Source organism: Laetiporus sulphureus (genome assembly GCF_001632365.1).
Source record: "Laetiporus sulphureus 93-53 unplaced genomic scaffold LAESUscaffold_45, whole genome shotgun sequence".
Classification (NCBI taxonomy): domain Eukaryota; kingdom Fungi; phylum Basidiomycota; class Agaricomycetes; order Polyporales; family Laetiporaceae; genus Laetiporus; species Laetiporus sulphureus.
In genome coordinates, this window is record NW_024468554.1 from 286,726 (window position 1) to 312,011 (window position 25,286).

A 25,286-nucleotide genomic window follows, 5' to 3' on the forward strand; every position below is an offset into this window, starting at 1 on the left:
CACACTCGATCACGCCAATAAATGCTGTTGGAAGGAGCCGGTTTCCGGGCTCTTCTGGTATTGAGCGCGCTTAACGCGTCGGGAGGACGAAGGCCGAACGGCGGCTGAAACTCGTCGGAAAGGTGGTACCCTGAAAAATTAGATGATGCACGTGACGTACGCTCGGCGTAGCTATTTGCTGTATGTACTTAAGCAGCGGACGACTGCGCTGAACGGCAGTCGTTTGTACACCCTATACGCACTCTAGTCAGGTCCCTGGGGCCCGAATTGGGTCAGCCATCTCGTCTGGCGACTCTGGTTTCGACAAATGCAAAGCACAGCCAAATGTATACGAACGAAGATAAACCTACAGTACCTATACACCGGTGTGCGATGCGTTTTCTTTTCTATTTTCTCTACAATAGCTATCTCATCTCAAACCTATCTCTCGCGCCTTACGTCCTAAGCGCATCTTAAACTTGCAGTCACTTATCTCAATCAAAACTCAAAATCGAATCCTCTCAGGCTCTCATGGCCGCCAAATACGTTGCCCCACGAGCCCCGTCCCCCGCGCGAGCCACGACCAAAGACGTGCGGCGAGAAGCCACGGAAGCGCGCCTCAGGATCTTTCCACATCTCCGAGAAACGTGGCGAGCCGTGAGGGCGGAAGCCAGAGCCTCTACCCCTGCCGAAGGATGAATGAACGCCGCGGCGGTTGAAGGACGAATCGTCGCCGATTCGGCCGCGGTGGTGTGCGCCGGGAGTATGAGGGGGGTGCTCGTCGGGTGTTGGGGACTGCGACGGCGAGCCTGAAGGAGGGCCTTGAGGGTCAGGGCCGTGCGGCGGCAGAGGATGGGAATACTCACCACCACCCGGTGGGGAGCCGGGAGGAGGGGGCCCGTGATGGCCTGAACGAGAAGGCGCACGGAATTCATCGCCAGGATAACCGCGATGAACCCACGCACCTCCTCTGCCCCGGTTCATATAGCCTCCACGTCCGCCATGGTGGCCACGTCCGCGAGTGTAAAAGCGGTCGAAATAGTGGGCACCGGGCAGCTTGGAATGCATGCCAAAACCACGGCCATGATGACCTTTGTGGTGACCAGAAAAAAAGAACGGCGGAGGGCCGGAGGGACTAAGGACGCTGCAGCCAAAAGGACGTTGGGCGTTGTTGCGAACGCCCTCTGCGATCTCAGGGTGCGAGACGATGACAGCAGTGATCGACGCGATGAGCGTAGCAACGGCACTGGCGAGGGCGACAGTGGGATCGACGTCGCCATCCTCGGACTCCTCATCGCGTATGCGCAGCTCACGGACGTTGAAGCGAATCAACCGCTCCTTATTCTCATCGGGAGCGAGGAGGGTGCGGTAGAGGTCCTGCAGCTCCTCGTCAGAGTTCAGCGTAATCTCATCTTCCTCGTTGTCGACATACGAGACGGCGATATCGCGTTGGGGAATGTCGTACAAGGACTCAATGCGGGCGGAGAGCTCAGCCCAGGAGGGTAATTCGGTGAAGACAATCCTGCGGGTGGGACCGCTGGGAGGGCAAGTAAGCTTTACTTGAAGGTTGTTGGAAGACATGTTTTGATGGGGGATCGACTGAAAGTGCCCGACTTATATAGCTGAGGGACAGCCTTTCTGGAGTCACACCGAACGCTGCGCAGGTGGCTATGAGCTTTAGCCAAGACTTGCCATATATAGAAGGAGATACCATAACCGGACGTCACCGACTGCTGCGGCCCCCTATGCTGACAATGCGGCCTTCTTGCTGACGCGTACGGCGGGCGATGAAGGAGGGCGCACCGCCACAAATGCGTAAGCAACGGCATCGAGAACGACCGAAAAAAAACGATGGGTGGTTGACTCAAGCCGCCGAGGGCGAGAAATTGAAAGCAACTCGAGAGTCGAGATGACTGAGAAAAAGAACGTAAAGACGGAGGACATGAGCCTAGATCAAGCTACCACACGATACCGCTGTAGTTGTAAGCTTCATTCGAAGAACCGGGAGTCCACTGCAGAGTGGACTCACTGCTGAGATGGACGTTGCGGCGGCATTGCGCGTTTTGTCCGCAGTCACTGGCCAATATCAATACGAAGTATGCTTCTGCTCCGGTAGATTCAAGACAATTGAGTAAGCGAGACACCCGTCGGACGTCGCCGATATGCCTGCATTGGGAGTAATCTTTAGGAACATATGACCATAAAAAATGCTCTAAGAGAATGCAAAAGTGATTCACTGAGCTGAGCTACAGGCAGAGAATGAAGATACGTTACAGTCTCCACCAACATCGAAAAAGGTGCGTTCGGCGTGCGTTCGGCAACACCACATATAATCGGGCCGAAAAGCAGTGAGCATATCAAGTGATCGCAACGCCCGTGAGGCGTATCAATCTAGTGCTTTGTTGTCAGCAGCTGCCGCTATATGCTATCATTACAACGATTGACACTCACCTCCAGCACAAAACGCAGTTTCTGATACGAGCATAAAAACTACTGCTTTGTGCGTTATACTCGAAAAGAGCACGAGAGGCATTGAGTTACGACGTTTCCAAGGGGAGGACAGCAGTCTGTATCAAGTTTCGCAGACATAGGTTTCCTTGTTGAGGGTCCCGCCTGCGAGCCGGAGCGAAGTGCACTGAAGGACGAACGCTGCACGTCAAAACACCGCGCAGTCGCCCTCTCGTTACCTTCTTTCTGTCAATAATATCAGGACCGAAGCCCCGGGAGAACAGGGGATATCACGACTGACTCTGCTAGTACCACTCGCATGTAGTCGAGATACATCTGGTACTCGCTCGGGATCGCCGAGGCGCAATAGAGGACGTGTGGCATCCGACGACGCGTTGCGTTCTCCCAGTCTCACGACGTATTTCAAGCCATCGTCTCGAACCCAAGCCCGTGTCTTCAGACACGTCAGCCTACTCGGGATCCTCAAGACATAGGCTGAGTTTTCGGTTCGTCGCGCAGTCCATCAGGACAGTGACCATGTTATGGTAGTCCACGGGGACGGGAAAACTCAGACCTTAGCCCGTTCGCGATTGAAGAGAGCCAAAAATCTCTTGTACGGTGCGATTCGTGCTGCCAGAGCAAGATATATAACACAGCTACGCCAGACGGTAGCAATTTGAAGCAAGAAACAAACGGGTACAATCAGGCTCGAGCGCTTATCTCAACGCAGGCGCTTCGCGGAAGCATCATCCCGGCTCGCTATTTGACGTGTTACTGACCACTGGACAGCGCTGAAGCCCTAAGATAAAGGCTCATGGAGCTATCTGGCATATGCGCATGTGCGCAAGAGGCCCTTGGAGCTGTGATCACCCAAAAGTACTCTTGCAGAAACCACTCTTGACATATTGAATTCCGCTTTATCGCGGGACACAATGAAGAATAGATAATAATGATCCGGATATGAGACAATATCAACGACAGTACAACGATAGCAGCAGCAGGTAAAAGAAATGGACTTGGACAAGATGCCTTGGTCACCAAGCATTCAGCATGGTTTGAGCGCATTCCTACAAGGATGGAGATAAGTTCCATGTCATAAACGTTGCTGCATCGACTTACTCGTAGACGACTCAAATTATGTGAGATCGCAACGTTCACAATCGTGCGCAGCTTTCGCCGCACATCCACCTTGCTAATGCTCAGCTGGTAGCTTCCGGAGCACTGACAGTGCTTCGACACGTTGTCCGACTGTAACCTCTTGCACTTCCCGCACCGAAGATCCTGCTGTACGAATCGCCGCTCGAGTTCAAATACCATGTCCATCAGTGCGAACTCGATCATTGTGCGATCGTACTCGCCGCCGCAGTGCACGCACAGCCACCTCGCGTTGATCTCTAAGTTGTTCGGCATCAGTTCCGGATCGCGGCAGAAGTCAAAGTCCCGCAGGGCGTCGCAGTGCCTGCACGGAACGTTGGACAGCCGGAGTGGTTCGCACGGGTTATGGAAGATGGCCTCGCTTGCAAATTCGCGCACGCCAACGAGCTCGAGAAGGTTGCGCTTCAACAGGCCGACCTCGATCTGGTAGTCCTTTGCCAGCGCAAACACCGCGCAGCAGAACTTGACGAACTCCAAGATCGGGTTCGTCAAATGAAGGTATGAGCCAGGCAGCAGGGGAAATTCCCAAGACGCGAGCGTCTCCTCGTCCATCATCGCCTCGCGATGCCGTTCTTGAATCCCGCCCACGGTCTTCAGCATCCTACGTGTCAAACGCCGGGTGATGAACTCTCGGCTCGCTTCCATCTCTTGCATCTTCGATGCATCACGTTGTGTTGCATCTGGCAGCGCATTGCTCAGCAAGCGCAAAGGAGCACGTGTCTTGCTCTTGCTCTTCTGACACGCCCGGAAGAACTCCACGAGGAAGTACCGGATGACATTGCGGAAGTCACGCTGAATTGCGGGCGGCAGGAACGTTTCAATGTTCCACCGCAACTCAATTGAAAGTTCCTGTGGCTGCTCAACAGCGAGCGGGTCTTCGCAGACTACGCCGGCCATGTTGGCCTGATCCATGAAGAGGAGGAAATCGTAGAAGCGCTCTGTGTGCAGATAAACATGCTGGAAGAGTTCATGGGAGTTAACGGCAGTAGTGATGTAGGTGGCATATGCATGAGCTGTCCCTGGAGGCTTGGAAGTGACGAGAAGGACGCGACTCAGGTCAGCATAAACAACATGCGAACCCAAGCGTTTGAACTCCGCCAGCATTTGGATGAATGTCTTGCGCATCAGCCCGTGAATGAACCGATGGATGCTGGGGTCGTACATGCAGGAAACGTTGGAGCTGATCCACCGCCAGAAATGGTCTATTGCCACCGTTGCCGGACTCTCAAAGTTGCCTTGGATCTTGTCAAGCAGCCATGTCTTGACCATGTTCTTCAGAACGGAGAAAGTCTGCGGAGAAACATTTGAGTCACCCAGAGTCAAATCTCGTTGGTTCTCTGCACCAGCATACTCGTCCAGGGTATGCGACGAGTCGAAAGCCGTCGCGCCTCCGCTTCCTTCTAGTTCATTAACAATGACGGAATGCAGCACTGCATTCACAGCCAAATTCCGCACTGTGACTTCTAGGCAGACGTTCGAATAACAGCCCGGCGACATGAACTCAGTCTTAGGTAGCTCCTCGGTAGGTCGCCAATCATCTTCAATGCCTCCCAAATCCGGCCGATTTCCAGGCGACCACCACAGCACGATATCGTGCTCAGTCAGTCTTCGAGCGAAGTCGATATCGGAGAGTAGTAGCGGCTGATCGCCGTCGATGTGACCCACAGGCACGTCATAATAGTTTGCTAATGCTATCGACCTATCGAGCCATGTGCCCATTGAGAGGTATCGACCAATCATCTTCTGTGCGACGCTTGTCTGCCACGGAAACACATCCAGAGTATGCGGTGTTCTGGCTTTCGGCATTGACAGCACTGGAAACTTCGAGAGCCGTGGAATATATGCATCGAAGTAAGTCTGCTCCTTGCTAGAGGAGATGACCACCGCGTACGACCGCGTCTCTAGGAGACCGAGCTCACGAGAGATCGCCTTTAGTGCAGTTACATCATTGCCGTGATATGTGCTCGTGAATTCGCATGAAGAAGGATAGGTATGTGATATGTTCGAGCCGAGAGCTTGCTGCCGTTTATTCAGCAGATCAGCATAGACCTCTGACAGATGCGGAATAGGCTGTCGGCGAGTGGCGGGATCGACGATATGCAATCTGGCAGGACTGTCTGGCACGAAGAGGGCGAAGACATGGACCGGCGCTGTGTTGGAACACGCATGGTACAAGAAAATGTACTTCCCTACCCTGCTCTCGTCGAGGTATTTGCGCTTTGAAACGCCAGCACGACCGAGCTGCTCCAGATCGAAGCCAATGCTTTCGGCCCTGTTCAATGTCATTCCACTGATGCTAGTAGCGCACGTTTTGCCCAACCTGAGCAAGGCCCGCATGACAAGCGGAAGCTAGAGAATTAATAAATGGAGATCAGTCAGGAGCCATCGGCCAGCCAGCGCCGTGCGCACCTGAAGCTCGTATACACCGTCAACAATTGGGTCGTTCGTAAGGTCTATGAAGTGCTCTTGCCCATCGACGTAGATCTCCTCGCGGACTGTGATCTTGTAGAGATTGACGCATGGCATGTCCCGAGGCAGACCGCGGACGACCTTCTCGCACGAATATAAACTTTCATGGAATTGATCGAGCCCTGCCGGCGTCCGTAGGTGCAAATAGAATTCGCGAGGGATGCGAAGAGGTATGCAAACGAGATCGCCACCGACGGACAACCACATATTGAAATGGCCGTGTATCTTGGTGGGGCGGATCTGGACAATATCCCAGCGATTGCTTGTCCTGGTCTTCGGTTGTATACCTCTGAACATTTCAGGGACAACCACCTGTTCTCCAGCTCGACGATGTCGCCAACGCGGTCGCATCGCTCTCACCCATGCAGAATAGCTGACATGCGGATTGGGCAGAGTCATTTCTTCTATGGCTTCTGGAGTCCCTTCTCTACGGGTGAACTTGCGGTTGACGACTGCGATCCGTAGACCATCACCACGTTTCGCTTGAACACCGACATCCTCAATATCCTGCGTTCCCTGACTGCCTGAAGCTTCCCCATTGAAAAAATCGGTAACCTTGCGCTGGCGGAACTTGTCATCTAGCGCAACGACTCGGCGATGCAACCAGTCCGGGTGCTTGATGCGAGGAACAGGATTTGCCACTTTCTGCATAGCGGCTGGGATGGTGATCAGTTTCTGAATGACGGACCCCAAACGCTCGATATAGTACTCCCAGTCGAGGATCGATCGAAGGTCGAAGGTCGTCAAGCTGTTGTCCTTTAGCCACTTACGGAGATACGTGCGCTTGACGCTCTCTTCTGCAGAGAAGATCGCTACGGGGACTGCCCGCTCAGTAACCGGAGCTCCCATGGGACGGGCGGAGATGATGAATTTGCACGCGAGACCTTTGTCTTTGACCATTTGGTCACCCAAAAACTCAGCTAATCGTCTTGCCGTACTGATAGACGTTGACTTCTGTCCGGCATATTCAGCCAGCGTCTTCGACATGCTCCTGTTCTCGGCAATAAGTTCGACCAGCTCTTCATCCTCGAGATCCTCGGCTCTGCTGAACAAGACGTCGAGCCATCGATCTGCCACCTGCGCAACTGAAGCATAGCATTCCTCTGTAGTAGTGCCAAGGAGGAAGCGCTCGAAGATTTGCGATTGGAAGGTCTTGACGAGCTGGAGTTCACCGCGCCGCTTGACTTCAAAGCCCTTGAGTTCGGCCAATGATCCGTCGTCGTTGAAGACAGCATAGCGCTTCTTCAACAACTTGTCCTCCTCCTTCGACGATGGCAGGATCATGGCCTTGTAAGGACCGTCGAGCTCGAAGAAGATAGAATTTTCACTGTGAATGTTATATTCTCCGGTTTCAGGATTGAGGTCATGGTACTGATGGTTCGTAAACTGGGCATGGACCAGATGGTTCAACATCGTGCAAGGATACGAAATACCGAGAGTCTTCCCGTTTGCAAGTTTGAACTTGAAATTCTCGGGGAAGACGCCTGGAAGCATACACCAGATACCATCAGTATCGAGTTCCAATGGACGTCCAATCTGTTCCACTAGGCGCCTGGCCATCTGGATGATGGTGGCCCCAGTCAAGCAGGTGATACCGGCCATCTCCATGGAGTGCCATCGAGCGCCTTTGCGCATCACGTAACCATAAAAAGAGTTCAGGATGCACTTGTGCGCAAGCTGCAGGGAGTCATAGATGACGACCATCTTCTTCGCCTCGTCGACCTCTGCGATGGAACATTGTCCCGCCAGGGTCTTTTCCAGGTTCTTCTTCCACGTCTTATGCAACCCTTTGTACTCATATCGACGGTCACGGAAGCGGCGCACGGTGTCGATATAGAAGGGGTTCTCTCTTTGACAAATGATAGCCTCACGGTTCTCGACCTTTGTGTCCTTGATCTTCTTGTATACTTTCCGCGAGTAGTCTCCGAGGCGTTTATGTAGTAGGGCTGTCTGCTCGGCATCGGTGAGGTCGATAAACTTGCGCGGGGGGTTGCCGGGTCGTTTCGGAGGAAATGTCTCCTGGTTGAGGGCGTGCTTGATCATATTGAACTCGTCACGCCTGGCGGGGAAGAACTCCCCTCTCCATGCCCATGTCATGCGGCGATCGCAGGTCTTGCCTGGCCGATTGTAGTCGCACACGGCACAAACAGCTTCTTCAACCATCGAGTCCGGCTGCAGCCGGTTTGACAACATGATGTTCGGGTACATGGCCGCGACGTCTAGATGGTAGATGAGCGGCTTGTCCATTCGCTGCGGGTTGTCGCGCATCTTCTCCAGCGCAGCTTGTATGTCGGCCTTGACTTCGTCATAGTTCGTGATATCCTCGAGAGACGCCTTCGACTCCTCCATTATACAGAACTTCAACGCAGCATCGAGTTCATCGATGAGCTTCAAAACGAGTCAGCGCGCGACTTGAACGTGGGACGAGAATAATATCACCTTCTGTACTGCCGCAGGCTCTATCTTGAAGTAAGTGGGAATATCGCTCCTGAATACCCCGGCTTCCAGGGCCTCCACATGTCCGCCAACGTAGGTTTCTGAAGCAAGCAGATGACCTTCATACATGTTCCCGTGTTCGTCTTCGTGTCGGTTCGGCATGATAATCTGGCCACGGTATGCTTCCACCTGAAAAGAAGGATTAGCGTCAAGCCTTTTGTATATCAACTTCGTGCTCACCATAAGTAATGTTTCGCACAAAGTACCGGTGCCCTTCCGCAGAACCTCGTCTGGGCACAATGGAATGATGTTGCACAGCGAGAAAATAAATGGATGCAAATATTTCATGTACAGATAGTAGGTCGCTACGGCATCGGAGACGGAATATTGTGCCAGAGTCTGAGGCTGCTCCATAGCGTATCTGTGGTCAAGACTGTCAAGCAGGCCATGAACGCCAAGCATTTCCATCACTCACGGTGTCATCAGCTCAGGATCCAGCTCTATAGGATTATAGCCTAATTTGGCAGTCGTCACCGCCTTCAAGCCCTGACTGCCTTGGGGGAGGTACGAGTCGCGCTTCACCCAGCGGAAGCAGTCCATGTGCACGCATGTGCGACTCTTGAACTCGTCCTCCGCGTCCTTGGAAAACCCAGTTTCCAAGAACATGTCAATCCCGTGCACCTTGGCACGCGCGCACAGGAACGGGAAATCGAAGAAGTCCCCGTTGAATGTGGCCATGACGGTGGGTTTCACGTCTTGGACATGAGAGAAGAAACGTTGGATGGCTGCGGCCTGTGGTGGCCAAGTGAGCTCATGCGCCGCACGGTGAGACATGTACGTACTTCGTCGGGTTCGTTGAAAACCGTGAAGGGGCCTTCATATCCCTCCTTTGGTGTATACTCAAAGTTCTCGATGTCCTCACTAACAATCTCTCGGTTTGTGATGAGGTAACCTTGGCCATCAATCATATACGAAATCATCATGACCTGGTCGATCGCCTGGTCGGGAAACTTGAGCGGGGCCTTCGTTGTTTCGATATCGTAAGCCATGACTACCGGGTCGGCTCGCTTCACACGCTCGACGAGTTGCTTGAACTGTGGCTGCCCGCCCGTGAACGTCACGGCATACCACAATCCGACACGGATCTCGTTGTCTATCGCAACGCGCAGGTAGTACGGGACGTCGAACTCGCGAATATCGATGATGCCTTCTCGAGGGTCCTTGTCGCGTGCGCCGGGCCTGCGGGAACTCGAGCCTGCATCGATCTCCGTACTCCATTCCCCCTCAATCTCGATCGACATACTGGCTGTCGAGTTCACCACCTCCGCGTATGCGTCTACGGCGTCGAGCTTGGCGCTGTTCGCAAGGGCGAGTGGCATGAGGTCCCGACGGACTGCAAGGAGGTCAGAGACGTTTCTGAAGTGGAGCTGGAGGTAGAGCCGTCTGTGGCCCATTAGGTGGTTTGGCAACTTGAGGTTTTCCTTCTTCTCCCGCGTAATCCGGCAGATGAACGCCTCGTACTTCTTCATGAGCCATTCTTCGATGGTCGTTTCCATTCCACTCTACATCAATCATTTAAAACGTGTCCATTGAATAGCTCTATGACGCACCTTGCATGCGATGTAGAAGTACGGCTCGTACTGCAGAGTACACTTGAACATGCCTCCATCGTCTTGAATGAAGTAGAAGTCCACCGCTGCTTTACCAGATGGCCATTCAGGATCTTTCATCAACGTCTGTGTGCGGCAAGTTGACATCTAGCTCGTATCAATCAAGATTATTGCGTGCTCACCGGGTGCATGTTGATCAGCCATCCTTCCCTCGTCGACCCCTCCTGCACGCGCGAAAAACCAAGCTTTTCGTCCACCTCGTCGTTCAGGCTGACCTGTTCGAACCTCTCTGCGAGCTGCGTGCCGTCATCTTCTCTCTGTGGTTGGGGTTCGGAGGGGGCTCCTCCGCGTCCGCGTCCGCGTCCTCGCCCGCCGCGGAAACCGCGCGCACCTCGGTACCCAGATCTTGAAGATCCTCGCCCACGGCGAGATGATCCACTAAATGATCCACGAGCCATCGAACAGCATGAAAGCTGGCGGTTCTCGTCGCAGGAAAAGCATCAGAAATGTCAGGCTTTCTCACCAAATGCAGGGACGGAAAATATTTTCTCACCTCTCCTCCACGTTATCTGGACACAGGTTTCTTTTCTAGATTAAGAATACTTGTCGCAAGCGAGGGAAGACGTAGAAAATACCCAGGTCTATGCGGTGGCTGAGAATGAGCAACAAGCGCCCGGGACGCGTTTGTCACAAACGCCAAACATCACACTGAATCACAGTCACGAGGCCAAAAGTCACAGTGACAACACAGTCACTCTTTCCCGAGCTGCGCAGGCCCTGCGCACATATTTGATACATAAATACGTGCATAGTTTCTGAAGTGACGAGGAGCGATGCGCATTCTGACCGCTGTAAGGCCATGGGTTCGGCCGCAGAAGCCCTCTTGAGTCGCCCGAAAGAAAGTCGACTGCATCACGATACAAGTTAACATTGATCTTCCCTTGCTTGCTAGAAAGAAATTAATTCACAACTCAACCAAATCTATGCATATGCATTGTACAGACACTAGCACTCGGAAGTGTTCCTACGGGGTGTTACACTGAACATGGTATCCAATCCCACCCAGCCAACCAACCGACTAGTAATATAACGGTACCGGTGACAGTATCGTGAACATAGCATTGCTCTGATCGTCGACATAGCAGACAACAAAGAAGCAAGACGGAAGAGAAGACATAGATAAAACAAGGAGATGAAGGGGAAGATCACACAACGTGCCACACGAGGCCTGATACACTAAAGATGATAAAGACGCGCATGCTTGCGCGGACATTTACGGGTTCATACAACGTCGTGATGGACTGCATAAGAGGTTAAGCAAAGGCAGTACGCATGCATAAGTTGCGGCTACTCACGGCAATCAAGCTGTTGCCTCTTGCTGAGCCGCCTCTCCGTTAGGCGCAGCAGGAGCCTCAGGGGAAGCTTCAGTAACAGGAGCTTCAGCAGCGGAGTCCGCAGCAGCCTCTGCCTCGGGCTCTTCAACTATGGTCTCCTGAACGGGAGCCGGCGCGGCGTCGTTCTCCTTTGCGTCCTTGGCCGCCTACAATCGTATCATGTCAGATCAGTGATCATTCCTCGACTGAGCTGACATGCGACAGACCTTGGAAGCAGGCTTCCTAGAGCCGGCACTGGATGCAGGCTTCTTCGCGGTAGTTGATGGAGGCTTCGCCGATGCGCGGGATGCGGGCTTGCTGGCACCGCCAGCGGCTTTAGAAGCGGGCTTGTTGGACGTGCCAGCGGCCTTGGATGGGGGCTTTGAAGCAGCCTTCGAAGGTGGCTTCGAGGCAGCCTTGGAGGCGGGTTTAGCCTGCGACACGTTCAAGCTCATATTCATCGACCTCCATCAATCCGAACATACCCGTTTGGCGGGAGGTGGTTGCGATTCCTCATCAACGTTCCCGTTGGCTGCGGCTTCCTCAGCCTCAACTTCAGAGGCCGTCCTCTTCTTTCCCTTGGTAGTCTTAGGCTTCTTCTTCTCCTCAGCATGCTCGATGCCATTGGTGGTTGCCTCTTCGGCCTTGGCCTTAGTCTTCCGTCCTCGCGGCTTCGCCGGAGCCTTCTTGGGCTTTGGCTCAGGCTTCGGTTGCTCTTTGATGCGTGCAGAGCGACGCGGCTCAAAAGGCGTATCAGTAGCGTGTGCAGCGGCTTTGCGAGGCATGCTGGAGATGCGAATGAAGGGGAAAACGAAGACAAGGAGGGTTCGTGTTGTTCGACCTCGGGGCCTGCGAACCCCGCGCATTCACGATCAACAAAATCATGTGACTGTGGTCCTAACTTAACCCAAGCCTCGTGACTGACGCGTCGTCCGCCACTTTCGCGTCACGCAGCTCGCAGTGACACTGCATCGGCATGTCCTTTAACGCTGTTCTTATTTGGGCATTTACATTATTCGACCAGACGTCCGCCATAAAAATGGATAACCTATAATATCCAGGATAGCGAACTGATAGATGAGCTGAATTGGGGCCCATCGCCTTGTAGTTCGAGTCTGCTTCTGAGCTCTATGTAAGTAACAGATGACTCAAAGCGGCGATGATTTCACGGTTTGGTTTCCACTAAAGGATCAAAATGACGAGGACATGATAGATCGAGACATATATATACTCATGCAGCATCAGAAGCACCCAGATGCTCAAGTGGTATTTAGGCAAGCATACTTCCCAGTTGAGTGCATGCGCTATGGACCCACAATGGACCACAATCAAAGCAAAGGTGTGTGATCAGGTTTTTATGAAAACAATTAGGCATAATATCTTGCATATGACCAAAAAGATGTCATGATGAGACGCGAGATTGCAGTCGGGACGTATTTCAGTCGCCGACATGGTCAGTCTCACCAGATGAGGTCGCCGGCTTTTGAAGTCTGTGCAGGCGTAGATCAAATCTTCCTTCTCGTCTTCTTGTGAGCTGGTCTTCGCCCTTCCATCGCGAATGGCTGGTTCATGCACTCCCCTTTGCTCCCATTACAACGGCTGGTGTGTGCTCTCGCGGCTGATCGGCTGCTCTCGTCAATTATAGCTATAACGGCTAATGGCTGGTCCGATTCTGAGGTCGAAATGCTGGGTGAGCTTCGTTGCCGTTGCATCATAGTGATCGTCACTTACTCTTTCATCCCTCACCGACGTATCTATGTATCTTCCGCCATGATCAAGGCCGTGACCTGCAGCAAAGACCCCACAACTTTGTCATCAGCTTGCGTTTTGTCTAGCATACGGCTGGTTCGTCGCTTCAGTGTCGGTGGCCATCCACGTTCCCAGAAACAATACGCCTGGGTATGTCACCGTGAGCTCTCCTCCTTTGTCTGTAATCTCCCGTCTGTAGCCTATGATACTAGTTGGTCCGTTCTCACTGTTATCGCAGTTTCAAGTTGACTGGACCACACTCGTACATCGGTCCCTTCCCGCATGTCGGGGCATGCTTGGTTGACCAAGATTTCTACATCAAATACATCGGCCGTTCCAGATCCGAAACTCTCTGGCGACAAGGGAGGGGGTGCGTTAGACTCAGACATCGATATCGAATCTCAAGTTACGGACTCATGATTATGGGCTTCATATAGCGAGTAACACACCGTAGATTTCACCAGATTCATAGAAATACAATAATGATCTTGGTCGTGTACCATACAGTGACCCCGCGCATCTCGATGATTCAAAATAGCAGTCTGGTACTACTTACATCGAAACGGTGTTACGGCGTGATTCAAGTTTCCCTTTTTCATCAAGAATGCCACTTGCATCCACTGAATATTCATTACTTCATTATCTAAATTCAAAGTCAATACTCAAGCAAAAGTGGAGAGCAAGCGAGTGAGCCAAGAGTCTTCCCCGAAGCGCCCATATCGGGATAAGTAGGCTGATTACCTAATCGAGTAAACTCGTTTTAAAGTGAGCGCTGGGCTAGCTTCCCACAACATCCTTCTCTGACAGCAGGAAAGCCGCGATGCTCACACCGTACAAGAGGCTTTCGAGCCTCTATCTCCGTGAGCGGGCTAAGGTCTGAGTATTCCAGTCCCCGGGAACGACTCTTACAGAGTCCAATCTCAATGGATCGTGCGACATACCAGAAACTCCAGTCTGTGTCTCATAGGTCCCGAAGAGCTCGACGCGGCTCAAGGACGTGCGCTAGGGCTTGAGACGACCGACTTGAAAGGTGTCGTGGGACTGGGCGAACGCAGTAATGTGTCAGTCACCGCACGCCCTCTTTCGTCACCTTTGTGCTTGGGTAATCCCGAGCGCATGGGATGTTTCACGAACTTACGCGTCGGTGTTGACCGACGAGTAATGTGAGTAATATCCCCTGCTTTGCTCTGACTCGCGTTTGGGTATTGCAGAAAGAGGCTACGAGGAGGGCTGATGTGTTGGGGTCTTGATGCGCCGCGTTCGTCCTTCAGTGCACTTCGCGGCTCGCATGATGGGGTGACTGTCGGAGATGCCCTGTTCATGCGAAACTCGATTCAGACTACTCTCGTGCTGTCAGAAATTTCGCAATTTTTTCCCTCTCGTGCTCTTCGCGAGTACAATGCCCACGAAGCGATGGATTTGACGGTCCTCGTGAAGTCGGTTTTTGGAGAAACTGAGCAGTAGTTGACGTAAAGCATACGAGGTGAGCTGTTGACAATGGATCGAGCTGAAGACTGATGCGTGTTGCATCAGATTGGTCAAGTTTACTCGACAGCGCGCTTGTAGAATAAGCTCAATGGTCATCGGACCTAATGTGTGTTGCGTTACAGAATAAATCATCCATGCTGGCGATGGAGTCGCAAGTTCGGAAGACTGGCTGATTGAATAATGTTTCTAGTTGGCATGCTCACGGTGTCAATCGCTGTATCCCAAGGCTGTTTACTACCTGCCCGTAGTTCAGATACAGAGTTGGCAAGTCCGTTTACATCTTCATATTGTACTGTGGCACAGCTTATTTACCCACACGTTATCCTTCCTGTCGCATCCAGCCCATCCCGCAGCAAGATTGGAAGGCGACCTCGGTGTGTAGAGCTGATGGCGCTAAGCGGATGTACACCGACATCGGTTCTCGCGCTGACTACGGTTTTCGGGGTTCCTTCTACTCCTTGCGAGGATTATTTCTGTTCTTATTTATCTCCTGATATATCTAGATGACGTCGTGTTTCAGCGTCGAGGTGTTGAATTTGATGTCTTTTCCTTGTACTTAACCATAATTATGCCCGACTAACGCAATATGTCATTGCGATCGATGCTAGTAACAAGTTGCAAGGCAGATGGAGTCCATCAACGGCTGATATGTATACTAAGGACGAGCTCAGTGCCCTGTAAACGCAATACCATTCCTCACCGACGCAGCCAAAATGACAGATGCCACAACGTCTCATTCTGCCGGGTTCGCCTGCAACCGCCGCTCAAAGAACGCTCTTATATCCTCCTCAGTCACTTCTCTGTCCTCCTCCGCAAACGGACGAAGGTGATTCATCAGCTCATCTCTGCAGTCGGCCAAATCCAGGACCCGAGAAAGTGAGCCAGAGCATTTTTCGCTGAAGTAAGAGCCACGTACCGCATAGTGTTGAACGCGCGGATCCCCTCTATCGCCCTGTCACGCGGGAGGCGCTGCAGCGCACGCAGGCCGAGCTCCTCCAGTGTCAGTTCTATTAGTGAGATGCAGTCAGAAATATGTCGTAATATATTGATTGTCTAGAAGCAAAGACGTACTCGAGTCTGGGTCTTCCGGCGGTTCGTAAGTCTCCTCTTCCGCAAGAAGGTAAGAGTGGTTTTCGAGTGAAGGCAAGCACTGCGATGTAAGTCATCAATCAGGTTGGAGAAGTAAGATCTAAAGTGCAAAGAACGTACTGCCGGGCACTTGCACCAACGCTCCCGAAAGCCTTCCGTGAGAAAGATGTCGCCTTTTCCAAGCGAATCGTCAGAAGCAGCCGTATCTGATTCAGACAGTAGACGGCTGATGATATCCTGAGCAACTGGATTCGGAGGCGGCGCCAGGCACGGTGAAGAGGCGGCTCCCTTCGTTTCCGGCTCGGGAGAGACACGCGCTCGTTTCGCCTCAGGGACACTAGCAGGGTCAGCGGAATGCGTCCTCTTCTCCCCAACCTCGCTCTCTCTTTCTTGGATATTTACCGTCTCATCTTGAGAATCTTGTCGGCCTATAACTTTCCATGGTCCCTCTGGGTTGTCCCGTATTACCATTAACACGCCAGGCGTGCCAGCGTACCGCCTAAGTATCGGAATCTCGCGTACGCAAGCACTGCAGACCAGGCTGTCGTAGTCATCCGCACTGACGAGCGGCGGAGGAAGACCGGATGTCGACGCCTCAGAGACCGCGTCATCTCCCTCGCGTGCCTCGTTTTCAGCAACTTGTGGACTTGGCTCACGTGAAAGAGGTCGCTCTCGTAGGTTCAGACACGACTCGTGGAACCAGTCCTGCATCGCGTGTTGTGAGCCATCGCATTACCTGCACCGGACAGTGCGCACCTCACAGGCAAGACACTGGATCATCGTCTCGCGCTCCTTGTATGCATCGTACGGCCTCCCACAGCGGCAAAATACCCCTTGAAAGTTCTGGCCATAAAGGTTCTCCGTATTCCGCTCCTCGAGCGCCTTGTGCAGTGTACAGGGATGCAGGAGCGCCTGGGTCGGGCAGTCGCAGCGGAAGTGGCGCTTTGGAAACAGCTCGAGCTGCTCGTGTTCACTGTGGCAGGCTATCGAGCAGGCGGAGCAGATCCCGCGGGGTTCCTTGCAGGTTAAGCAGAGATAGACTGCCTGGCGGATAGGCCCGAGTGGGTAAGTGCATTGCGAGAATTGGTGAGGCAGGGCCTCGGAGGCGGCTTCGAGGAGAGCACTCTGAGCGTCGAGAACCGAGGCAATGGTTTGCGACATGATGAAAGTTCTTTTTGCGAGGCTAAGACAGTCAGAGAAAGACAAAATACAGTATTTTCATGCGGGAGACGGTGAATCTGAGCCAGAGTTGAGGTTGCCTCAATGCTTGAGGAAAACGAAGCTCGAAAGATCTGTTCAGCCGTGAGCAAGGAGGCGCGCGACCAATATGATCATTGTCACGGGAGCTATGACTTCAATTTCTCCCTTTCACGATTCATTAGCATTTCTGAGCGAGGCTTGTCCGCCTTGCCATCTCAGAAAACATCGCTGATCGCATGAACAGTGGCATCGACGCTACATAAATTGCATCTTCCGTCGCTTTCAATTTCTCATTTTCATGCTCATTTCTCGTTATCGCCACTGCTCAGAACGGCGATCAAGTCCGTCTAGATCTCCTGATCCGCAGGAACGGTGTGCGATCTAAACTCCGTGTGTACCTTTCACGACATGATAGCACTGGCAGAAGATAGCTAAATCATTGCACTCTGTGACTCGATGCCTTTACCCCTTTCTCGACGACATATAAGCTTTTGCCTTCCTCGTACTTGTTGGACGATCTTGAACAGTTTTCACCGCCATGTCTTCTCAGCCAAACTACAAAAAGGCGGATCCTATACTGCTGACGCTCTTCGCCAACCGGTTCATGAGCGTCGCAGAGGCCATGGGCCGCTCGCTGCAGCAGACTGCCATCAGCACGAACATCAAGGAGCGGTTGGATTTCTCCTGTGCGCTGTTTGCCCCGGATGGCGATCTCGTGGCCAATGCGCCGTTCATCCCTATCCATCTGGGATCCATGAGCTTGTGAGTTTCGCTTCTGAGACCAATGACTAGCCGTCGGACCTTTCAATGCCATGTTTGTTGTATGATCGCTGCAACGGTTCGCGATCATGTAGAAAGTGTTACATAGGCACTATAAGCCTTATTGTGGTGGTTTCAGGATTCCTTGCCCTTCGTTGCTCCATGATCCACAAAACGTGACTGACAACGTCCAGTGCCGTCAAGTATCAGATGAACCTATACGGAAAGAACCTCAAGCCAGGCGACGTGCTAATGACGAACTCGCCCTTTGCCGGAGGCTCGTACGTGCTCATCTCCCTCTGTATCTCCTCATCTCGCTGACGGAATCCACTAGCCACCTACCAGACATCACGATCATCTCGCCTGTCTTCGACATCAAGACCAACCAGATCATTTTCTTCACCGCTTCACGAGGGCACCATGCCGACATCGGCGGTATCTTGCCCGGCTCCATGCCGCCCACTTCGACGAATATCTTCGAGGAGGGTGCCAATATCGTCAGCTTCAAGATCGTCAGCGAGGGCGTGTATGACCACGATGGGCTCGTTGATTACATGGTCAACAAACCCGCACAGTACCCCGGTAGCTCGGGTTGCAGAAACCTGAGGGACGTCGAGAGTGATTTGAAGGCCCAAATTGCCGCGAACCACAAGGGCATCCAGCTCATTCAAGCGAGTCAGTAATTTTTCCTCCAACTCGCAGATGACAGCTTATAGTTGGTAGTTGTCGATGATTACGGCTTGGAGACCGTACAAGAATACATGTTCCACATCCGCTCCAACGCCGAGAAATCTGTGCGCATGCTGCTTAAGGACGTCGCCAAGCGTGCCGGGTCAAACACCCTCAGCGCGGTCGATCACCTCGACGACGGCTCTCCTGTGCGTATCCTCCCCGCGGCCTCAGTTCTCACTTCACAGAACACTCCTCCTGCAGATCCAACTCAAAGTCGTGATTAACGAACAGGATGGCTCTGCAGTGCTCGACTTTGCGGGAACGGGCTGCGAGGTCCGGGGCAACCTCAACGCGCCCATCTCGGTCGTGCACTCCGCGGTGATCTACTGTATGCGCTCGATGCTCAACCAAGACATCCCGCTCAACGCGGGCTGCCTCGTCCCTGTCACGGTCAAGATTCCCCAGGGCTCGCTTCTCTCGCCGAGCCATACGGCGGCGGTGTGTGGCGGGAATGTATTGACGAGCCAGCGGCTGGTCGATGTGGTGTTGAAGGCGTTCCATGCATGTGCTGCTAGTCAGGGTTGCACGAAGTGAGTGCAGATCATATTTGTACCGAGTGCGACGTTGAGCGACTACCGTAGCAACCTGACGTTCGGCACGGGGGGCAAAGACAAGGACGGGAACAACGTCGTCGGCTGGGGCTACTACGAGGTACATCTCCGTTCTTACGCTCATACCCGTTTCTCACCGCTTGCCGATAGACCATCGCAGGTGGCTCCGGTGCCGGACCCGGCTGGCACGGCACCTCGGGCGTGCACACGCACATAACGAACACGCGCATCGGCGACGTCGAGATCCTCGAGCGGCGCTACCCCGTCCTCGTCCATCAATTCGGCCTCCGCGCGGGCTCCGGCGGAAAGGGCAAGTGGAACGGCGGCGACGGTGTCGTGCGCGAGCTCGAGTTCACCGAGGGCCTTCAGGTCTCGATGCTCTCCGAGGTGTGTTCTCCCCCCTCTTCTTCTGCCGACGTTCCTCACCTCTCACATCCTTGTAGCGCCGCACCCGCCAGCCGTACGGCATGGAGGGCGGCGAGCCGGGCGCGATGGGGCGCAACACATGGGTGAAGCAGCCGCGCAGGGAGGACGGCGACCTTCCCGAAGACTACGACGAGGCGCATTCGCGCCCGTTGCAGCCGCGCAAGGTCAATATCGGCGGGAAGGCGACGGTGTGGATGGGCAAGGGCGATCGGCTGCTGATCGAGACGCCGGGCGCGGGTGCATGGGGTGCGCCGGATCCAAGCTACGAGCACGGGGACCCGGATCACAGCCATGTGAAGGCGTGGGCGCCGAGGGGTAGTCTGGCAGAGAGGGAGGCAGCGCAGGCGGCGTTCTGAGTGGGGTGGAGTAAACAAGAATTTGCAGAGTATATGAATTCGGAAGTGAGACACATGTATTCGAAGTAAGTTGGAATGTTTTAAACTGATACAGAAGTAGCCTTGCATAAATTGAATTGACTGCTAATCGAATCAATCAGGAATTCTGACATGTTTTGGGAGCTTTGGGAGCGCAATGATGTTCCTTTGCCTGTTCACCGAGCCTTCGTAGTCTATTAAACATTGAAGCGCTCATTATTGGTGCGCGCTTTGCGTGGGATGAATCAGCACAATTGCCAGGTGTCGTAACGACCGGACGACGTCGTTACAACGCATCACTAGTACTACTTATTACAGCTTCCATGCAAAGGTCGCCTATTTCACTCCGCCGAAGACTGAAAACTGCCCATCATCATCCGGTTTTCAAGTGATAGCAGGTGATGATCAGTGCTGAGACTGGAATGGTCGGAAATTTCTACATGAAGAGTCCACATGGTGCAGCAGTGAGTTGTTCCCTTAACTCATCGTTGCTACAGTAGACTCTGATTTCATTGCAGTTGACTGCAGCGGCACCGCGTGTGGCCAATTTGCTCGGATCCAGGCTTGCATCGTCCGCCTTTGCATTCTATCTTCAGTTGTCTCGATTCGCATGGATTAAATTGAGTCACAACCATTCATCATCTACCGCTGCCATTCTCTGGTGCATGTCAGCGGGCATCATGAACACGCCAACCGGCATGTACAGGCTTGTGTCGCAAGGCACGTCCGTTCTCGAATCTCGATGTCGTCGCTCACAGCATCGTTCTGCATTGGTGACCATGTGCCGTCCTCCACTGCCCATGGCCGACCGTACGCGTCACCTTAGATGCCGAGCGAGGAAAAGCAATTGGAATTAGGTCGAATTTGACTAAGCGGAACGTCCGCAGCACTACGTGGTGTCCACTTATGGTATGTCATACCGAATATAGTAGAATCCGGCTGAATCTCGCAGCCACTGCGCAGCATTTCGGTGTGACTCCAGAAGGGCTGTCTTTCAGCTATATAAACCGGGCAATTTCAGTCGACCCCCCATCGAATCATGTCTTCCAACAACAACCTTCAGGTAAAGCTTACTCGCCCTCCCAGCGGTCCCATCCGCAGGATTGTCTTCACCGAACTGCCCTCCTGGGCTGAGCTCTCCGCCCGCATTGAGTCCTTGTACGACATTCCCCGCGCTGATATCGCTGTCTCGTATGTCGACAACGAGGACGATGAGATTACACTCAACTCTGAGGAGGAGCTGCAGGACCTCTACCGCACCCTTCCCGCTCCCGATGAGAATAAGGAGCGGTTGATTCGCTTCAACGTCCATGAGCTGCGCAGGGGCGATAAGGAGTCCGAGGATGGCGACGTCGACCCCACTGTCGCTCTCGCGAACGACGTTGCTACACTCATCGCGTCTATCACCGCCGTCGTCATTTCGCACCCTGAGATCGTAGACGGCATGCACAATGTCATGCGCAATGCCGTAAACGGTGCGCAAGGCCCCTCACCCTTCGCCTTCGGTCGCCACCACGGTCATCACGGCCGTGGCTTTGGTATGTTTTCGCGCGGAGGTGGTCACCACGGCGGGCGCGGTGGCTTCATGAACGGGGGCAGAGGACGTGCGTGGGCTCATCGCAGCCCTCCGGGCCACCGACACCACTCGGCATCGCCTGGCCCTCATGCTCAAGGTTCCCCTGCCGGCTCGCCGCCGCACTCACCAGCACCTCGGGAGCGTTCTCTTCCTCCCCCTGGCGAACACCGTCATGGCGGCCGCGGCGGCCACCACCACTTTCATCACGATGCACGCGGCCCATCTCCCTCAGGCATCGACCATGACCACCGCGGCCGCGGTCGGTTCCGTGCTTCCTCGTGGGACCATTTGAGCGACGAATTTCCCTTTTCCCACCACCATCGAGGACATCGTCACTTCGGCGTCGATAAGGGAGGATTTGGAGGGCATCCGCACGGCCCGCCGCGGTATCCTGGGATGTGGGACCCTGAGGCACGCCTGCACGGCTTACCGCCGCACGCCTTCGGTCACGGTCACCGTTCGCGCGGGGGATGGGGCTTGTGGGGTGACGTTTTCGGTGATCTTGAGAAAGGATACGATTCTGAGTTCTGATCGTCATAACCTTCACAAATATGAGATAACATCCCTGGATGTTAGTGTAAGAGATGGGTTTGAGATGTTATAGCTAGGTAGAGAAAAACGTATCGCACATCGGTGTATAGGAAAATTAGGTCTATACTCGTTCATATACATTGGCCTGTGCCTTCAAAAATTATAAATTGCGCATGCCGCATATCTAGAGTGAATAATGCTTCAGACAATGATCCGAGACGCGTCGGAGAACGTTGAGGCGTCTTTCGATTCCATCCGCTACGCTTGTCTTCGTGTGTACTCATGGCGTGACTTTGGTGATCCAAGAAGGATAAAACATCGTATCAACTACATATGTACGAAGACTGGCAAATGATGATACGTTTATAATACGATACAGAGAGAGACAGATAGGCTACAGTGGCAGAATCATCGCAAGCGACCAGAAATCTCGATTATAGTCAACATATCAAAAGAATCTATTCAAGAGAAGCACCAGCATTCCTTTCTTCCCTCTGAATTCCGAGCCTGCTCGACATCCGTTCCATGATTACTGCAGTGGTCAATTCCAATATGCACGCCTTGCTCACACTCGACCCGATCATCCTCTCTTGCACGCGTTGATACTCGCGCTGCCGGCTCGGGCACTGCCAGAGTATTTGGATGGAAGATCACGGTCGACAGGTGGGAATATGTGGACGGCATTTCTTCATCGATGTAAGATGCGTCGTCTGAGGCCAGTGGGTCTTCCGTGGAGAAATGAACCTCGCGTATCTTGAGCATGAACCGGGAAATGATGATAATCATGCTTCTACTCGTTTGACGTCAGTACGTAGAGGTGTGTGCGGAAAAATGGTTACCCACGACGGGATAAATTGTTCTAGAAAGTCGATGTCCTAGCCACAAAAACGGCATTCAGTGTCTTGGTAACGTTTGCGAATTTTGCGTGAGACATACGTAGATGTAGAATATCACAGTATGAGATACATTCAGCGCAAGGAGAAACCTAGCATGGCTGGTCATGGACCGCATATATTGACTCTGATCTGATTATGCTCACAAGAAATACAGAGACCCTAAATAGACTGGTTAGTTGTGCTCCGTATACATACAATCGTGCACCTACCGTCCCGAAGAAGGAGTTTTGATAAGGAGGTTTTGACATTTGAATCATTTCTCGGCAGGAGTACATGGTATGTGCAATACCAAGTTGCAGATAGAACCATGAGATCGGACAGTATGCTGGACACCCGAGTGGCAATGAGCACTGTCAGCATTCGGATAGTTTGTAAGCGTCCGACAGACTGAAAGCATCGTGGCTACCTCTTTGTGGCAACGAGTCAGCAACGTCCATCTGAATATTTGTGAGATAACTACCGTTTGATATTTGCGGAAGACGTAGATAAATGTGGTGTTGTCAGCCAGAGCGACACTATCTGATCCGGGTTACACGATTGCTTGGTTGCAAACCACTTCGAAAATCTAGTGAGCGATGGAAAGCGTGATGGATTATACCTGGACATCTGTGCTTACAACGTTCGCAAGGAACGGGACTAGACTAGTTCCTAATGCTAGTGCTGTCCAGCTCCAGGCACGTTCGCTCACAGCGTAAACGCGGAGAGCTGAAAATGCTGGAAACATCCCAAGTTAGAAAGCTATCATGCAGTGCACGTATCTAAGGCTCACCTGCCCATATGATGTACGGCACTGAGCCCAGTAAAATCGCCATGATGTTGATCACATTACAAACTTCAACCATGTCTGAGTCAACAGAACGCTGATGCTTGACAAAAGTAACAGCGAAGAATTACTAAAACAGGACACATCTGGAGGTGAGTATTGCTGGATGACCTACAACGATGTACCCGAAGAATATCCAGGTTGACCCGGTTGCAATGGCACCGCACCATAGTGCGAAGCGGTTCGAAAAGAACAGGATCGCCGACTTTGAAGGTGGACCATTCCAAAAGTGTTGAACTTCTTGTCCGAACGTGAGACCGTAATCGTATAGCAGTACAGCTGTTAATCAGCGCATTCATGAGTTGCAAGTTCTGTGACTCTTAGAAAATCGTCAAAACACTCACTCGTGATCGCTGCTTGGCAGAAAGCTGTCGCGAAGCTGTCAGCCCAGATGTGAGCCTGAGACAATCATCGACATGCCAGAGATGATGATGTCTTACGCTTGGTCTACAGCAGAGTCTGTCATCGAGCCAACGTCGGGGCATTCAAAAAGTTAATAGACGAGCCTTCGAGCCTTCGACGTCCTTCATATGCATTCTTATAGTCTCCATTTGACGCAGAGAGAGAATACCGGAACATTCTTGAGCGGTCTCGCGGGCGGTGAGGTGCTGGCGGAACTCGCCAAACTCTGCTGACGTGATATTGACCGGGTTTCCTGTGGCACAGTCCGTTCTGATGTAGATCATGGATGGCGCTGATGCACCGGTTGCCTCTGTTGTTCTAACGCTATTCGGTTGCGGCCGTGGTTGCATGTGGCGATCAGACGTGAGCAGTGGGCATCGAATAATGTCAATGATACTCACGAACCTGCCTAGGAATCCAGTCGGTGAAGGAGGCTATACGAGGACGACTTTGGCGATAGACCTAACGATGTCGCGAACAACTTTCTGGCAGCTCGTGTGAGACAGTTGGTGAGATCGTTACGATGAGTGAAAATGATCATCACCGGAAGAGATCATAGTGATCGTGATGGAACCACATGTTCATCTCAAAAAGCCGAAGTCCCGACTACATTTGCATTGTTGCACCGCATGACTTCGTGGAGAACGCACAGCAAATGTCCTATCTTCTCCTTTTGCATGACAAAAGCCTCCCGACAGAAGACATGCGCGTGGTTCTACGCCAATTAGCCTCTTCTTTGCATGTGGTGTGGATTGATTGAACTGACAGAATGCACAAACGTTCCCTCGCCTCATCACTTCATGGACAATGGACGGCCTGAAACACCCCACTTGATAGAGTTCACTTCAGCATGCGTTCAATAGTACAAGGTGCAGCATGATGTCTCAAACCGCTGACTTGTTGGCATCGACAACCGGTAAGCTGCAAAAAAATGGATGTTGAAAATGTCGGCTTTTATATCAAGAACTACTCTCTATAGCTTTGTGATGCGGGCAAGCCAGAAAGCCGGACGGGCATCGAGGTCTCGACATGCGAGTAGAGCACGTGACCCTCACCAAACACTACGGTGACCTACCGGCGTGCACCCTGCCCTTCCTACCCTATTCTACGCTCCACATCTTGTGCATATTTCAGTGTCGTAGATTGCACCACGATCTCTTCCTGTATATAATGACGGGTTGAGAGTATGATTTCGTAAAAATGAAATAGAGCACGTGATC

The 25,286-nt window shown here is 52.7% G+C and overlaps 7 protein-coding genes across 7 annotated transcripts; 2 read left to right on the forward strand and 5 right to left on the reverse strand.

Annotated features, from left to right (window-relative positions):
• Positions 1 to 244: 244 nt before the first annotated feature.
• LAESUDRAFT_729846 (uncharacterized protein) lies at positions 245 to 1,704 on the reverse strand. The gene has a single exon (XM_040909723.1). It carries the CDS (start codon positions 1,558 to 1,560, stop codon positions 478 to 480), a length of 1,083 nt encoding a protein of 360 aa, XP_040760599.1. The 5' UTR covers positions 1,561 to 1,704; the 3' UTR covers positions 245 to 477.
• A 1,607-nt stretch (positions 1,705 to 3,311) lies between these two features.
• LAESUDRAFT_815056 (DUF1744-domain-containing protein) lies at positions 3,312 to 10,572 on the reverse strand. Its single transcript, XM_040914651.1, has 9 exons — positions 10,280 to 10,572; positions 10,098 to 10,223; positions 9,330 to 10,049; positions 8,963 to 9,279; positions 8,728 to 8,908; positions 8,491 to 8,676; positions 5,992 to 8,439; positions 3,547 to 5,931; positions 3,312 to 3,494 (listed from the first exon to the last, which is right to left on the reverse strand). The coding sequence occupies exons 1-9, from the start codon at positions 10,553 to 10,555 to the stop codon at positions 3,462 to 3,464; spliced, it is 6,672 nt and encodes a 2,223-aa protein (XP_040760600.1). The 5' UTR covers positions 10,556 to 10,572; the 3' UTR covers positions 3,312 to 3,461.
• Positions 10,573 to 11,006: 434 nt separating this feature from the next.
• On the reverse strand, positions 11,007 to 12,299 carry LAESUDRAFT_815057 (uncharacterized protein). The gene is made up of 4 exons (XM_040914652.1): positions 11,956 to 12,299; positions 11,698 to 11,904; positions 11,453 to 11,637; positions 11,007 to 11,398 (listed from the first exon to the last, which is right to left on the reverse strand). The coding sequence occupies exons 1-3, from the start codon at positions 12,253 to 12,255 to the stop codon at positions 11,458 to 11,460; spliced, it is 687 nt and encodes a 228-aa protein (XP_040760601.1). The 5' UTR covers positions 12,256 to 12,299; the 3' UTR covers positions 11,007 to 11,398; positions 11,453 to 11,457.
• Positions 12,300 to 15,440: 3,141 nt separating this feature from the next.
• On the reverse strand, positions 15,441 to 16,957 carry LAESUDRAFT_762511 (uncharacterized protein; the record flags this gene model as incomplete). The annotated part of the gene is made up of 5 exons (XM_040913119.1): positions 15,441 to 15,552; positions 15,624 to 15,714; positions 15,779 to 15,857; positions 15,917 to 16,501; positions 16,553 to 16,957. 5 exons carry the CDS (start codon positions 16,955 to 16,957, stop codon positions 15,441 to 15,443), a joined length of 1,272 nt encoding a protein of 423 aa, XP_040760602.1.
• A 456-nt stretch (positions 16,958 to 17,413) lies between these two features.
• LAESUDRAFT_815059 (cytoplasmic protein) lies at positions 17,414 to 19,980 on the forward strand. Its single transcript, XM_040914653.1, has 8 exons — positions 17,414 to 17,758; positions 17,950 to 18,036; positions 18,090 to 18,430; positions 18,479 to 18,633; positions 18,689 to 19,017; positions 19,069 to 19,138; positions 19,189 to 19,425; positions 19,482 to 19,980. The coding sequence occupies exons 1-8, from the start codon at positions 17,535 to 17,537 to the stop codon at positions 19,818 to 19,820; spliced, it is 1,782 nt and encodes a 593-aa protein (XP_040760603.1). The 5' UTR covers positions 17,414 to 17,534; the 3' UTR covers positions 19,821 to 19,980.
• A 668-nt stretch (positions 19,981 to 20,648) lies between these two features.
• Positions 20,649 to 22,125, forward strand: LAESUDRAFT_393456 (uncharacterized protein). Its single transcript, XM_040902289.1, has 2 exons — positions 20,649 to 20,747; positions 20,802 to 22,125. Exon 2 carries the CDS (start codon positions 20,878 to 20,880, stop codon positions 21,943 to 21,945), a length of 1,068 nt encoding a protein of 355 aa, XP_040760604.1. The 5' UTR covers positions 20,649 to 20,747; positions 20,802 to 20,877; the 3' UTR covers positions 21,946 to 22,125.
• Positions 22,126 to 22,231: 106 nt separating this feature from the next.
• LAESUDRAFT_729856 (uncharacterized protein) lies at positions 22,232 to 24,392 on the reverse strand. Its single transcript, XM_040909724.1, has 11 exons — positions 24,105 to 24,392; positions 24,009 to 24,043; positions 23,780 to 23,943; positions 23,611 to 23,707; positions 23,458 to 23,555; positions 23,302 to 23,396; positions 23,051 to 23,193; positions 22,985 to 23,000; positions 22,882 to 22,930; positions 22,789 to 22,820; positions 22,232 to 22,735 (listed from the first exon to the last, which is right to left on the reverse strand). The coding sequence occupies exons 1-11, from the start codon at positions 24,128 to 24,130 to the stop codon at positions 22,408 to 22,410; spliced, it is 1,083 nt and encodes a 360-aa protein (XP_040760605.1). The 5' UTR covers positions 24,131 to 24,392; the 3' UTR covers positions 22,232 to 22,407.
• Between the last annotated feature and the right edge of the window lie 894 nt (positions 24,393 to 25,286).

What these genes read in the sequence shown, in the direction of transcription:
- LAESUDRAFT_729846 (XM_040909723.1), bottom strand. Translation starts at nt 1,560, where the DNA reads ATGTCTTCCAACAACCTTCAAGTAAAGCTTACTTGCCCTCCCAGCGGT.
- LAESUDRAFT_815056 (XM_040914651.1), bottom strand. Translation starts at nt 10,555, where the DNA reads ATGGCTCGTGGATCATTTAGTGGATCATCTCGCCGTGGGCGAGGATCT. An exon ending in GGCTGATCAACATGCACCCG is followed by an intron (nt 10,224 to 10,279) that starts GTGAGCACGCAA and finishes TGCCGCACACAG; the next exon opens with ACGTTGATGAAAGATCCTGA. An exon ending in GATCCTGAGCTGATGACACC is followed by an intron (nt 8,909 to 8,962) that starts GTGAGTGATGGA and finishes TCTTGACCACAG; the next exon opens with ATACGCTATGGAGCAGCCTC.
- LAESUDRAFT_815057 (XM_040914652.1), bottom strand. Translation starts at nt 12,255, where the DNA reads ATGCCTCGCAAAGCCGCTGCACACGCTACTGATACGCCTTTTGAGCCG. An exon ending in AACCACCTCCCGCCAAACGG is followed by an intron (nt 11,905 to 11,955) that starts GTATGTTCGGAT and finishes AACGTGTCGCAG; the next exon opens with GCTAAACCCGCCTCCAAGGC. An exon ending in CTAGGAAGCCTGCTTCCAAG is followed by an intron (nt 11,638 to 11,697) that starts GTCTGTCGCATG and finishes ATACGATTGTAG; the next exon opens with GCGGCCAAGGACGCAAAGGA.
- LAESUDRAFT_815059 (XM_040914653.1), top strand. Translation starts at nt 17,535, where the DNA reads ATGTCTTCTCAGCCAAACTACAAAAAGGCGGATCCTATACTGCTGACG. An exon ending in TCGCCCTTTGCCGGAGGCTC is followed by an intron (nt 18,037 to 18,089) that starts GTACGTGCTCAT and finishes GGAATCCACTAG; the next exon opens with CCACCTACCAGACATCACGA. An exon ending in TCGGCTGGGGCTACTACGAG is followed by an intron (nt 19,139 to 19,188) that starts GTACATCTCCGT and finishes GCTTGCCGATAG; the next exon opens with ACCATCGCAGGTGGCTCCGG.
- LAESUDRAFT_393456 (XM_040902289.1), top strand. Translation starts at nt 20,878, where the DNA reads ATGTCTTCCAACAACAACCTTCAGGTAAAGCTTACTCGCCCTCCCAGC.
- LAESUDRAFT_729856 (XM_040909724.1), bottom strand. Translation starts at nt 24,130, where the DNA reads ATGACAGACTCTGCTGTAGACCAAGC. An exon ending in CTGCCAAGCAGCGATCACGA is followed by an intron (nt 23,944 to 24,008) that starts GTGAGTGTTTTG and finishes GCTGATTAACAG; the next exon opens with CTGTACTGCTATACGATTAC. An exon ending in TCTTCCGCAAATATCAAACG is followed by an intron (nt 23,194 to 23,301) that starts GTAGTTATCTCA and finishes CCGAATGCTGAC; the next exon opens with AGTGCTCATTGCCACTCGGG.